The 13,714-nt window shown below is 49.5% G+C and overlaps 1 protein-coding gene across 4 annotated transcripts in view; it reads right to left on the reverse strand.

The window, feature by feature from the left end:
• SCAP (SREBP cleavage activating protein) overlaps positions 1 to 13,714 on the reverse strand; it is a 305,057-nt gene that overhangs the window by 189,681 nt on the left and 101,662 nt on the right. For all 4 annotated transcript variants that reach the window (XM_068346119.1, XM_068346120.1, XM_068346122.1 and 1 more), the window contains exon 6: positions 13,486 to 13,625. In XM_068346119.1, the coding sequence (XP_068202220.1) occupies positions 13,486 to 13,625 (140 nt within the window). The remainder of the gene's footprint in view (positions 1 to 13,485; positions 13,626 to 13,714) is intronic.

The following is a 13,714-nucleotide window of genomic DNA, read 5'->3' on the forward strand; positions in this document are numbered from 1 at the left end:
GTTTTTTGAAGTTAGAAATAACTTGTTGTTCCATGGGCTGGAGGAGTGACATGGTGTTGGGCATGAGATAAAGAACCTTGTGGAACCTGAATTCATCAAGAATGTCCTCTTCGAGATCAGGAGGGTGACCAGGGGCATTGTCGAGGACCAGGAGACATTTCATTGGCAAGTTTTTCTTCACCAAATAATTTTTGACTGCCGGACCAAAGCACAGATTAACCCATTCTGTGAAGAAATGCCGGGTAACCCAAGCCTTAGCATTAGCGCGCCACATCACTTGCAGTTATTCTTTCAAGATCCTTTGGCTCTTGAAAGCATGTGGGTTTTCTGAGAGGTACACCAGCAGTGGCTTGACCTTAGAATCACTGCTGGCATTGGCACACAAGGCTAGAGTTAACCGGTCCTTCATGGGTTTATGGCCCGGTAGTCTCTTCTCCTCTGCCGTGATGAAAGTCCTCCTGGGCATTTTCTTCCAAAAAAGGCCAGTTTCATCGCAGTTGAAGACTTGTTGGGGGATGAAGCCATGTTGGGCAATAACCGAGGCAAAGGTTGACGAAGTCATCCGCGGCTTTCGAGTCAGAACTTGCTGCTTTCCCATGTCTCACAACCGAGTGTATCCCAGGTTTCTGCTGGCATCAAATTCTCCCCCTTCTGGGCTGCTTGCTTCCCTTTCAAGTCATCATAGATTCTGCTGGCCTTCTCACATATGATCGTCTCGGTCATGCTATCTCCCGCCAACTGTTTCTTCATCTAGATTAAAAGAGGCCTCTCCCTCTCGTCGTGAATATCACTACGCAGCTTGGACAGGACGGTTACTCCTTTGGAAGGCTTGGTGCTCTTTATAGCATTTTTCTGCGTGAGGATGGTACATATAGTCGATGTACTCCTCTCATATTGGGGCGCCAGCTCAGTCACTCCTATGCAACTCTCATGTTTTTCGGTTATTTCATGCTTTATCTCCACTGTCATCAGACGCTTTTTCTTTTCACTACCCTTGTTTGCACTCGCTTGTTTTGGACCCATTGCTTATTTAATTAATTATGCACTGATTAAGGCAAAAAACCTGTAAAAAAAACGAAACACTACAGCCGATGCTCGGAGATAACTTTACGCGGCGGAGGTCCGACGGGAAAGACCGAGCAATGCTGTCCTGGTGAGCAGTCTCTCGCACATGCGGGTACCTGGCGGCCGCATAGGGAACTACCTCGTATCTCAAATTTGTCCTCGTATCTCAGGACAAAAATTTGCTCAGAACTCTCCTCGTATCACAATTTTCTCGTATGTTAGGACGCTCGTATCACAAGGTATTACCGTACTGAGCTAGGAGCTCTTCCCGTCTGAGGAAGACCTTTGCTATCTTCCTGTGTCTCTAATTCTTTCATCTGATAGGAAAGCTTTGTGCCTTAGGGTGTCTATGCGCATGCCTAGGTATACCAGTTCTTGAGAGGGAAGTAGATGAGATTTCTCGAGGTTTACCACAATCCCAAGATACTGGCAAAACCTTAGAAGCTCATATCGGTGGTGAAAAAGGATCGCCTACAAGTCTGCCAGAATCAGCCAGTTGTCCAAGTATCTTAGGAGACAGATGCCGACTCTGCGAGCCCAAGATGATACCAGGGCGAACACTCTCACAAAGACCTGGGGTGCTGTGGAAAGACCAAAACACAGTACCCTGAATTGGTAATGTTTCTGATTGAGCACGAGTCTTAGATACTTCCCAGAAGACAGATGGATTGGGATCTGAAAGTATGTACCCTTCAGATCTAGAGTGCACATGAAGTCCTGCGATCTTATCGCTTGTCTGACAGTGTCGGCTGTCTTCATTCCGAAAGGGGTCTGTTCGACAAACCTGTTCAGAGCCGAGAGGTCAATGACTGGTCTCCACCCTCCAGACGCCTTTCTCACAAAAAAGAGTCAACTGTAAAAGCCGGGGACCCATCGAGGACCTCTTGGAAAGCACCCTTCTCCAACATGGTCTGGACTTCTGCCCTGAGGGCACACTACTGTGCGGATACCTTCGCACAGAAGTTAGATGGAATCGGCAATCGAGTCAGAGGAGGGAGAGAGAGTGAACGGGACGCGATACCCTGAACGAATCACCTCGACTGTCCAAGGTTCGGCCCCAAGGTGAAGCCACCTCTGCTAGCAGCTTTGCAGGCATTCCCCCACAGGAGGACAAATGGGAGGAATGCCTGTCCAAGTGGGAACGGCCTAGGCCAGATCCCCTTTCCCTTTCCTCCATGAAAGGACTTTTTATTGCGAAAGGCTTGCTTTGACCCCTTTTGACCCTGCTGTTTTGGGTCTCTAGCCCTTTTTTTGGTTGCGGTTTTGGCTGTGGTTACCGTTGTGGCTGTCAAGGCCTTCTGGATCAGGGAGTCCTGGCTGGACTTCCTCCACCTCTCTGTCACCCGTTCAAGATCCTCGGGGTTAAACAAGGAATTACCCTCGAAAGGCGCATTCCTTACGTCTCACCAGTTCGGTTTGAGGGCGATAGTGTTAGCCCAAAGGTTCACTCACTACCTGATGGGAGATAAACTCGATGGCCCGAGTGCCAGACAATATGAAAATCTCCAAAGACTTCCAGGAGGACTTCCGAGACAGATCCTTAGACTGAATCAGTTGTCCTAAAGACCCCAACCAGAAGTCAAACCACGAAGTTTCCTCCACGGCGTACTTCGCCACCTTCTCCTGATTGAAGATCTCGGAGGCCGAAAAAAAGAGACTGGAAATCCTGTGAGCTTTTAGAGGGACGTAGTCTTCGAGAGTGCCTCTATGGAGTGATCGAAAGGCAGTGTTAGGAGAGACTCCCCGAGAATCTCGTAGTACCTCCTCTGAAACATATGGAGGAGGTAGGAGCTTGGAAGATGAGTTGGAGCGGAGCGACAAGGTGGACCCAGTTGCCTTGGACACTGCCTTCTGTTTGGCCCTCCTTAACCCCTTTGAACAGGGCAGAGCTGCACTGGCCCTCAGGGGTTTTTGAGTGCCATTAAACTGGTCGAAGACCATTTCCTTCCCATCTAGAGGGGCTACGATGGATGTGGTAGCCCATTAATGGATCGGGTGCAGGCTAAAACCTGCCAGAAGATATACACAGACCCCTCCCTCTCATCCTCAATTAGGTTAGGGCTAACGGTGGCTGGCTAAGCATCGTCCTCAGGATCGCTTTGCCCTTCGACATCCAAACTCTCACTCATAGGAGCCCGGAGTGGGTCGTTGTCCACAACGGGATAGAACGGAGACAGGGAGACTACCGAGGAAGTGTTTGCTTCCGGCTGCCTTGGAGGCAGCGAAGAGGAAAGCCTTGCTAAGGATTTTGGAATGGTGAATAAATCCTTCAGCTCCCTGCTACGAGGCAGGTGGTCCTCCGTCAGCGATGACCTATAGGACTCTGCTGGTCTCCGAGGGGAATGGGAGTCCGCCGCAGGAGTTAGCAAGTCACGTCCAGTCACAGGTCGTACCTCCATGCAGTATCATATGCTGTCTCAAGGCAAAAAAAAAAAAAAAAAAAAAAAAAAAAAAAAAAAAAAAAAAAAAAAAAAAAAAGGTACTGTTTGGAAGCAAAGGCTTCACAAATACAGGACTCAAGTTGTACAAATGCATCAGTCGTTGAGTGCATTTTTCTAAATCCACATTGGATAGGTGATAAAATACCCTTCCTCTCCAGATACCACACCATTCTTGCACTGACTATCTTCTCCATGACCTTACATAAGCAAGATGTCAATGGAACAGGTTAATAGTTTGCTGCTAAACACTTATCATTACCAGGTTTTAAAAAGGCTAAAATAATGGCTAGTTCCCAAACACTTGGATAGCTATGATCATGCCATATTCTGTTAATAATGGTTAAAAAAATTAACTTGGTATAACAAGTACAAATTTAATCATTGCATAAGGAATTTCATTGGGTCCAGGGCCTGTATTTTGCAACTAGCAAATGCAGAATCCAATTCCCTTTAATAAAGGGAGCATTGTAAGATTCTTCCTTTTCTGATGTACAATGTAGAATTTTCCATTTTTCAATGCTTCTATACTGGTAACCAGGAACTGCTTCACACTTGCAGGATATATTGGAGAAATGATCAGCCAGGTCATTGCTAACATCAGCTGCTCCAATCACATACTGACCATTAACCTTCAACACTGATGTTGGGTTGGGGGTAAATTTGCCAGCTATCATTTTTACTTTCCTTCATACAGTGTCTGGTGGTGTTCTGCTGTTGACTGAGGGAAAAAAAAAAAAGATATCCAAGACTAGTGACTAGCTTCTTTCATTGCATAGCGGAAATGTACTCTACATTTCTTGTATATAATCAAATTCTCCTCTGTACGGTGTCTACGTAATCGAGTTAAAGATTTTCTTGTGGTTCTGTGCAGGGCAGTTAGTTCTGAAGACAAACAAGGGATGGGTTTGTTGTTTGAATAACCCTGTTGTTTGGGGAATTGAATCGACTCCTGCTGTAAGAAGTTCCATTTAGTAAGTGTATGGCATCATCAACACTTTCAGTGTTCTGTTGAAGTTTATAATAATTGGTGCATGATCAATAGAACGCATATCATCTAATGTTCTCCAATAAAAATCAAGAGGGCAGTTAGAGCTTGCAATTGAAAGGTCAATGCATGACAAGGTACCCGTCCGAACATGAAAGTGTGTGGGCTCTACTGTATTAAGGAGTCCCACATCTTCCCTTTCCACAATTGATGATATAATGTTGCCCCTTGTTTGCTAAAACATTGCCCCATGAAGAATGTCTACCATTCAAATCTGCCAGAAAGAGAAAAGGTTGAGGGAGTTGTTGAATCACCTCTACAAAATTATTTCATGAGATGTTGTCATTTAAAGGCAAATAAAAAGAGCAAATTGTGTATTTTCTTCCTATTTCAATTTGTACAACCACTGCCTGCAGAGGGGTACAAACAGGCGAATATTTGGGGAATATCTCAACGAACATATACAAGACTTCCCCAATGGCTCCCTGCTTGTTGATCATATGGTGTCCTATAGCTAACATAATCTCAAGGACAAGGAGTATTAGCATCAAGATTGCTCTCCTGTAGACATATAATTATAGGGGAGTGCTCATTAATTAAGAGTTTAAGTTCTTTATATTTGGCCCTTAAGCCCTGACAATTCCATCGCAAAATGGAGTAGAAAAATCACAAATTTTAAGTAATTTGTATTTTTCCTAACAATACTTACCTCGAACTACTTTCTTAGGAGTATCTGGGATCTCCTACCAACCGACCAGAGTTTTGTGAAGTTTACCCCTAGTCCCGTTTTCTATGAGGGGTAACCTCAGGTGGAGTGGAACATGCCCTGAGGCTATCCCCCAGGTCAGAGAGCATGCTTGCTCAGGTCTCGATCTCCAGTAAGTTCTTGATAGCTTAGGTATCTATGAAGTCCAGCAAGGCACTCGGGGTAGGATGGGCGGGCCATTACCCGAAAGTAGTTCGAAGTAAGTATTGTTAGGAAAAATACAAATTACTTAAAATTTGTGATTTGTTCCAACACGGAATACTTACCTCGAACTACTTTCTTAGGAGACTTATACCTTAGGAGGTGGGAGTGTCCTTCAGGACCTAGAGACCATGACGAGAATAGAAGAGGAACCTAGGTAGGAGATTAGGTTCTGCTGACCTCAAAGAAAATACGAGAACAAGGGAAAACTATGTAACTCACTTCTGCAAGAATCCTAGAGAAATGTCCTTCCAATGATAGTGTATCCCATGGCAGTTTCAGGGGGCTACCCGAGCCATTTCCGGTAAGGAAATAGGGGAAGGAAGAACAAGAGCTCAGGAAGGAACCTGTCTCTCTTGGACTCGCTACCCGCAGTTACCGCTGGGGCTACACCCTTAAACCATTTGGAGCACGGAAATGACGGGACCGCGCGAGAACCCGCCCAGGGACTTTCTCGAGTAGCCCTTCAAGCAGTGAGCCGTAAAGGTCAACTGGTTAGACCAAGTACCTGCCCGCAGGCTTTGGCCCACTGCCATGTACTTCTCAAATGCCAAAGAAGCATTTAGACTCCTAATGCAGTGGGGTCTGGGCTTTCTTGGAAAGGGGACCCCTGCACTATTGTAGGGCCTGACGATCACTTGCCTTATCCAGAAGAAGAAAGTGTTCTTGGAGACTGGCTCCTTCACAGTCCCGAGGAAAAAGAACAGACTCTTGATCTCGGGATGAAATCTAGCTGTCCTTTCTAAATACTGCCATACTGCAAGTCCCTCGGGTTGTCCGAGCGAGGGATAGCTGGCACTGGGAACAATTCCATTTTGGGGTCCCAAACAACTGGATTCTGAGTCTTGGCTACGAAGGAGGGTAAGAATCTGAAAGCAGAATCTCGCCAACCCTTCGAGTGTGAGATCTCGTACGACAGGCCAGGAATCTCACCTACTCTTTGCTGATGCCAGAGCTAAACGAAAGACTGCCTTGAGGGTGAGCTCCTTGTCTAGAATGTCTTTTAGAGGCTCGAAGGGAGGTTCCAAAATCAACTTCAAGTACCCAAGCCACATCCCCCTGGGGCACTCAAACGGCTTGAGGGAAAAACGACTGCTCGAAGCTCTTGAAGAGCGTCGAGATCTACTTGGAGGCACCCAGGCCTATGTCCTTCAGGAGGAAGACTTGGGATGGACATGCCCACTTCGTCCCTGAGATAGACCACGAAGTCTGCTATCTCGTGAATGGAGGCCCCTAATGGCCTGATGTTCTTCGAGGAGCACCCCTTAGAAAAGGTAGCCCACTACGCCTGGTACACCTCGACTAACGAACGCCTCAGGTACCCTGCCATCCTTGATGCTGGCCTCGACGGAAATCCTTCCTTTTTCAGGAGACGCTCGATAACCTCCACACGTGAAGGAGGGACCAAGGGTTTTCGTGGAACCTCTGGAAGTGAGGCTGCCGGAGAAGGTCTGGCCTGTCTGGAAGTGTCCCAGGTGTAAGGCATGCCAGTTCCTTTAGATCCGCGAACCACTCCCTCTCTGGCCACCAGGACGCTACCAAAGTCACCCACAGGTTGGCCGTCCGTCTCATTGGAAGGCATCCTCGAACGCTGCCGCTGGATCTGGCACAGGAAAACAGAACACGGGGAGTTGTGCGTTTAGTCTCGTGGCGAAGAGGTCGAACACCGGCGAGCCCCACTTCAGGGAGAGGGTTTTGACCACTTCTGGGAGTAGGGACCACTCGGGCCCTACCACTCGACCCTTCCAGTTGAGGCCGTCGGCCAGGACGTTCCTCTTCCACGGAGAGAACCTGGCTGAAAATTTAATTTGTTCCACTTCCGCCAATCCTAGGAACTCCATCGTGAGATTGCACCGTTCCTTCGACTTTAGTCCTCCTTGCTCTTTCACGTAGGCCACCACTGTGGCGTTGTCGCACCCCGAAACCCCGGAGCTTCCCTGGGGTAGATGGACGATCCTCATCTCCAGCATGTATATGTGCAGGTTCGTCTCCTCGACTTCCCATTTACCTTTTGCCATTTTGTCGAAAAGATGAGCACCCCATCTCTCCTTGGATATGCCAGTGAACAGGAGCATCTCCGGAGGGACGGCAGAAAAGGGCATTCCCTTGAGGGTGTTCATTCCGATTGCTACCACCCCAGGACCTCCTTCGTCTCTGGGGACACCAGGACTATCTAGTGCGGGGAGTCCTCTCAGTCTTTGCCAGACCTTGGCTCTCCTGGGTTGGCCCGACAGGAAGGGCCAGAGTATCTGTTTCAGGGTGTCCAGTTTCTCCGCGGAGGGGAAGGCCCTCGCCATCCGGGAGTCTAGAACCAACCCTAGGTAGGTCATCCTGGTGGAGGAAATCAGCCGGAACTTCTCCAGGTTGATGATGGTACTCAAGACGTTGTAGAACTGCAGGAGCTTCTCGTCTTGCTCCCTCAGTACTTCCTCTGGGACTGAAAGCAACAACCAGTCACCTAAGTACCGAATCTGGCGGACGTCCTGTTCGTACGCCCAGCCTGAAACTGTTGAGAAGACCTTCGTGAAGCCCTGAGGACTGTCGACAGTCTGGAGCATAGGGTTTTGAACTGCCATGTATTGGTACTCCAATTTACCCTTAGGAACCTCCTGTTGCAGGGATGAACAGGGACCTGGAAGTAGACGGCTTTGAGGCCTATGGACCTCAGCCGTCCTCCTCCTTCAAGGTCGCTAGGACCGACTTCGGAGTGTCCATCTTGAAACCGGTGTTGTACACGAATTGTTGAGGGCTGAAAGGTCTCCAGAACCCTGTCGCCTTTTCCACCAGGAAGAGGCTGTTGTAGAACCCTGGACTCGGTTCTCGACTGGTTCTACTGCCCCTTTCGCCAGCATTGCCGAGCCATCTTCCTGCAATACTGCTACTCTCCAGGGTCTCTGGATGCCAACCACTCCGCCTGTTGATCTGGGATCCGAGGTGGCGGTCCGCTAGGAAAGAAAGCTTGTACCCCTCCTTTAGTACTGCTACGGTCCCCGTATCCGCTCCGTGGTCCCGCCATGTTTGCCAATATCGTTTGAGGCATCCCCCCCACCTGAGGCGCCAGCAGGAGTAGGGGGGACCTCTCCTCCTAACTCCTTCGAGAGCCGCGGCCTGAACGCCCTCTCCTGGAGTCTGAGTAGGAGGGTCTGAAGGTTAACTGAGGAGTCGAAGCTCCCCTACGGGGGGCAAGGCAAGGGAAAGATTACGTGTGCCAACTTCTACATCCGACGGGCGGACAGAGCCGAAGAGGCACTGGGCAAAGGTGCGAGGCTCCCTCTCCAGCGGCCACCGAGACAGGCACTGGAGAGGCAATAGCCCCGTTCGACCCGCTCGGGGAAAAACCACTCTGCCTTTGTCACGGATGGAGCCGTCATGGGCCTACCCCCTCCCGGGGAAATCCGTGGGGTTTAAGTACCCTGCCATGTCAGCGGCCTCCTCTGATGCTTGGATGGGGCTGGCCGGGACGATGGCACGGCTGGCTCCATCACGGATGGAACCGCCAGGACGGAGGTAGCCGTCATGGGAGTGTCAGCGGCCACCTCCAATGCTTGGCTGGGGCTGACCAGGACGATGGCATGGCTGGCTCTATCACGGATGGAGCCGCCGGGAGGGATGTAGCCGTCATGGGTGTGTCCGCGGCCACCTCCAATGCTTGGATGGGGCTGTCCAGGACGATGGCACGGCTGGTTCCATCACGGATGGAGACGCCGGGGCGGAGGGAGCCATCATGGGTGTGTCAGCGGCCACCTCCAATGCTTGGATCATGGGTCTACCCCCTCCCGGGGAATCCGTGGGGTGTGAGTACCCTGGCCTACCAGCGGTTGACCACGAATCCTGAATGGAGCAGTCGTGGTACCGGGTATGGAAGCCATGCTGCCGGGTCGATCCAGCGGCTACTTCCGCTGGAAGGATGGAGCTCCTGCGGATATCCATGGAGCCATGGGCTTCCCCGTGCTGGCTGGTTGGTTCCTTCGTTCAGGGCTGGCCATCGAAGGACCGGAGGCCGGGACAAGGCTGCCAGTCCGAAGAGGCGACTCTCTCCGCTGGGCGGGAGAAGTCGGAACCTTCACGGGCTTATGCCTGTCGGAACGGGGGCCTCTGTCCTGGGTACACTGCGCTTGTGCCGAGCTAGGTGGCCTTTGGAGGTCAGGACTCGACTGCCAGACCGAAGGGGGCGACTCTCTCCGCTGGGCGGATGGAACCGGACCCTTCGCGGTCTTACGCCTGTCGACTGGCATCACCGTCGGAACGGGGGCCTCCGTCCTGGGTCCACTGCGCTCGTGCCGAGCTAGGGGGCCTTTGGAGGACTTATGCCGGTCTGCCAGAGCCTGCTGTAGCGATCCCGAGGAGCCGGGTCACCGGGCACTCCCACCGTGCGCTTCGGTTCCGGAATAACAGGCACTCCCCTGCGGTGATACCGGTCTTCCCCGGCGGGAGCCTCCGCACCAGGTTCGGGGGTCAGAACTGGCATCGCCATGCCGGCGAGGAATACCGTTCGTGTATTCTCTCTGGGGGACGAGGACGCGGATCCCGTGGGCTGACCCAACGGAGGGAACCGTTCCTTCAAGTCCGAGGGCCGAACCAGCTGTGCTGATTCAGCCAGGCTGCCCGTAAGGAAGCACGGTTCCCCCTGCTGGCGGGGTGAACCGGAAGCTTCGCGGCCTTACGCCTGCCTGAAGCGGCCTTCTCGCATTTCTCCCTGCGAGGGTCATATCTGCGTCTGGAGGATGGCCTTCGTGGCGAGAAATCCCTGGACTGCCGGTCCGGGGAACGCTGCAATTCAGACTTGGGAGGCTCCTTCTCGGCGACGTCCTCGGCTGCAGAAGTGACTGAAAAACACGCCAAAGAGGCTGGAGAAGAATTAGGGACATTTTTCCCCCACATGGGGTCATCAGAGGAGACGTGGCCTGCTAGCACCAGGACTCCGTCTCCCAACACACTCCCGCCCCTCACTCGTCTGGAACGACGCCACAAGCCCACTATCCTGAAGATCAGACTCTTGGGGAAGGGCAGCGGCCCTCTTCCCCACAATGGACTTACCTCGTCCCCTACTCTGGGTAGGGGAGGGTGGTAGGGAAGCTCTGTCAGACGAGACGCCCGGCGAAGCAAGGGGGGGAAGGGGCGCTAGTCTTCTCAGGCGACCACTTCGTCGCCTACTTCTTCTAGGTGCTATACCGCACACACTCCGACTCCTGGGGAAGAGCAATGGGCATTTCCCCACAACTGACTTACCTCGTCCCCTACTCTGGGTAGGGGAAGATGGCTGTCTAAAGAACCTCCATTCGACGAGGCATCGGGAGAAGTAAGCGGCGAGGAGAGGCTCTCCTTCCTATGAGACCTCTTGGACGCATTCTTCTTCTTGGTGCCGAAGCGCACCCACTGCACCACGTTCCAGGACTCGCACTCCGGACACGTGGCTGTAGGAGAACATAAGCTGCCCCTACACGACGAACACAGAGGATAAGGGTAGGAAGGATGATTTATTGTTAATTTGTTCTCTTCAGCTATTTATTTCCTTATTTCATTTCCTCACTGGGCTATTCTTCCTTATTGGAGCCCCTGGGCTAAAGCATCTTGCTTTTCCAAATAGGGCTGAAGCTAGGATAGTAATAATAATAATAATAATAATAAGTCCACGTGGGGACCTCGAAAGACACAAAAAGGGGGGTCGGGGACACAGGGTCGCACTGGGTAAGAGAGAGCGCCGAGATGTTATCACGGCGCGACCAGAGAACTTACTGGAGATCGAGACCTGAGCAAGCATGCTCTCTGACCTGGGGGATAGCCTCAGGGCATGTTCCACTCCACCTGAGGTTACCCCTCATAGAAAACGGGACTAGGGGTAAACTACACAAAACTCTGGTCGGTTGGGAGGAAATCCCAGATACTCCTAAGAAAGTAGTTCGAGGTAAGTATTCCGTGTTGGAACAAATGGAGTTTTTATGATAAAACAAAGTTTTATGAATACTTACCTGGCATTTATATATATATTGCTGATATCTCTAAATCAGCTATATATATATATATATATATAACTGCCAGGTAAGTACTATTCATAAAAATGGAGTTTTTATGATAAAACAAAGTTTTATGAATACTTACCTGGCAGTTATATATATATAGCTGATTTAGAGATATCAGCTATATATATATAACTGCCAGGTAAGTACTATTCATAAAACTGGTTTATTTCTGGAAGATATCTTAGATGAGGTCTCCCCATTGGCAGTTTTTATTCCAACATTATTTTCTGTAGGCTTCTTTGGAGGGTCTTGATAAATTTGGTTTTACATTTATCCTTTTCCTTTTCTTTTGACGTAATTGTTAAGGGGAATGGTGTACATCAACTTGAATTTTTTATTGATTCTAGTTTTTTGAAGAATCATCTTTTTCAGATAAAATATTGTACCTATTTGCAATGGGTATTTTTGCATTTCTCATTGGAGGGGAGAGGAATGGTGGTCTCCCTCTTTTCTGATTGAAAGATGGAGAGCTATTAGGATTATGTACCTCCATTATGACAGGTGCCTCCAATAGCTCTCTAGCATAGGACTCTTCACCTAAATATGGCACTGTGTGTGTGAGTGTGTGTTAGGACAGCAATCTAAACAAAAGTTGTTCAAATTAGAGGGTAGGAGTAATGTTGAGGAGTAGAAATAGCATAGTGAAAATATTTTGAGAGCCCTCTTGCCTGTCACAAGGTTTCAGCGCAGATATGATACGCTGTGCTGAAGCTCAATGACTTCATCAAGGCATTCCTCATTAAGAGGGCATTTTGTAGAGTTCTGCGAACACAATAGTGAGGTGAGGGAGCTACAAACAGCTGCCTAACCCCATCTTCATCTAACTACGTAAAGCTATGCTTTGAAGAGCTTGAGTGAGTCATCAATGAATAGAGCACACACTTGTGGAAGCCCCATGGGGCAACCACTCGGGTGAGGGACGCCTCGGTCACGAACTAAACGGGCGATTACGCTAATCATCTGGAGGCGATCCTCCATGCACTGAACTCTGCACACACTCAATATTCTGAGCAAGCTCAGGTTGAGGGTAGGCATCATACACTGCAAGCTGTGAAATGTAGCTGGGTTCACCCGGAAAAAAATCCCCCAAAGGGTACCCCTGAGGGATACTCGTCTGCAACTGATCACATTTGCCTGCAAAAGCTCCATGAATGTAGGGTGGTTAAGCAGAAGCTGAGGTCGCCACGGGCAGAGACATGAGAGGCTCCTTGGTACGTGACCTCCAGTGTCTCAAAGATGATAACCGAAGTCAACCCCTAGGGAGGCAGTCATGTGCTCCTTCTGTGTCCCCAACCAAATGACCTTAAGCAGCTGCTCCTTGCATGGGGAATCTGCAAGCCACCAGTCCTATTCGACCAATCACCGGAGGAAACTGATCGATCAGAGTAGGAGTGACAGGAGCGAGCTGATAAAGTAAGAAGGCGAGGTTTCTTCACCTTCGAGGATGAACTCAAAGCGGAAGAATTCCTCTAGGCCTTCTTCCGCTGTCTACCAAACCACAGGCATTGGGAGGGAGTCTTGCACACAGGAGTGACCTTTGCACGCAGGACAAAGGCCGTGAGGACCCATCTCCATGGCTGACATAAAGGTGCTATACCAGAGCCCTTTAATGCCAGGACAAACCAGCATCATGGAGCATCACATTACTATCTTCCTTAAAGAAAAAGTGACGGAAGGTTTTTATAAAGTTTAGGACAATTTGTATTAAATCGTTGGAACGAGTAAATGGGTTGACCGGAGAGAATGAAAGCATATCTGTTCTTCATGGAGACAATATAAAAAATGACACCATGTTACTGCTCCGAGTGTGGAAGGGTGGCCAGTCTAACCACTGCTACCTAGCCATGGGTAGTTACATCTCGCTAAAAAGCCATTTGGCTAGTTTCAGCTGTCGCCGAAATCATCACTCTAGAGAGTGAAAGGGCCTGTATATAATGCTGGAACAAATCAGTTTTGGTAATTTAGATGGATCAATGACAAAAAGCCTTTTACTAGTAGGATACTTACTCTTCATTGTAGTGTTTAAGCGCTAATGTGATGGCAAAAGTAATCACACGGTCAGGGTTTCTGTTTCTGCGGAATCCAATTTCATGGGAAGGAACACCAAACAAGATATCAGCTACATTTGTCTCACCTTCATAACTTGACTGAAAAACATTATACATTTTAGAAAAAGAAAAAGAAAACAAATAATAGATTTCACTGAGGTATAAAAACTTCCCAGATTTTGAAGATG

The sequence above is a fragment of the Palaemon carinicauda genome, chromosome 22, assembly GCF_036898095.1.
Source record: "Palaemon carinicauda isolate YSFRI2023 chromosome 22, ASM3689809v2, whole genome shotgun sequence".
NCBI lineage: Eukaryota > Metazoa > Arthropoda > Malacostraca > Decapoda > Palaemonidae > Palaemon > Palaemon carinicauda.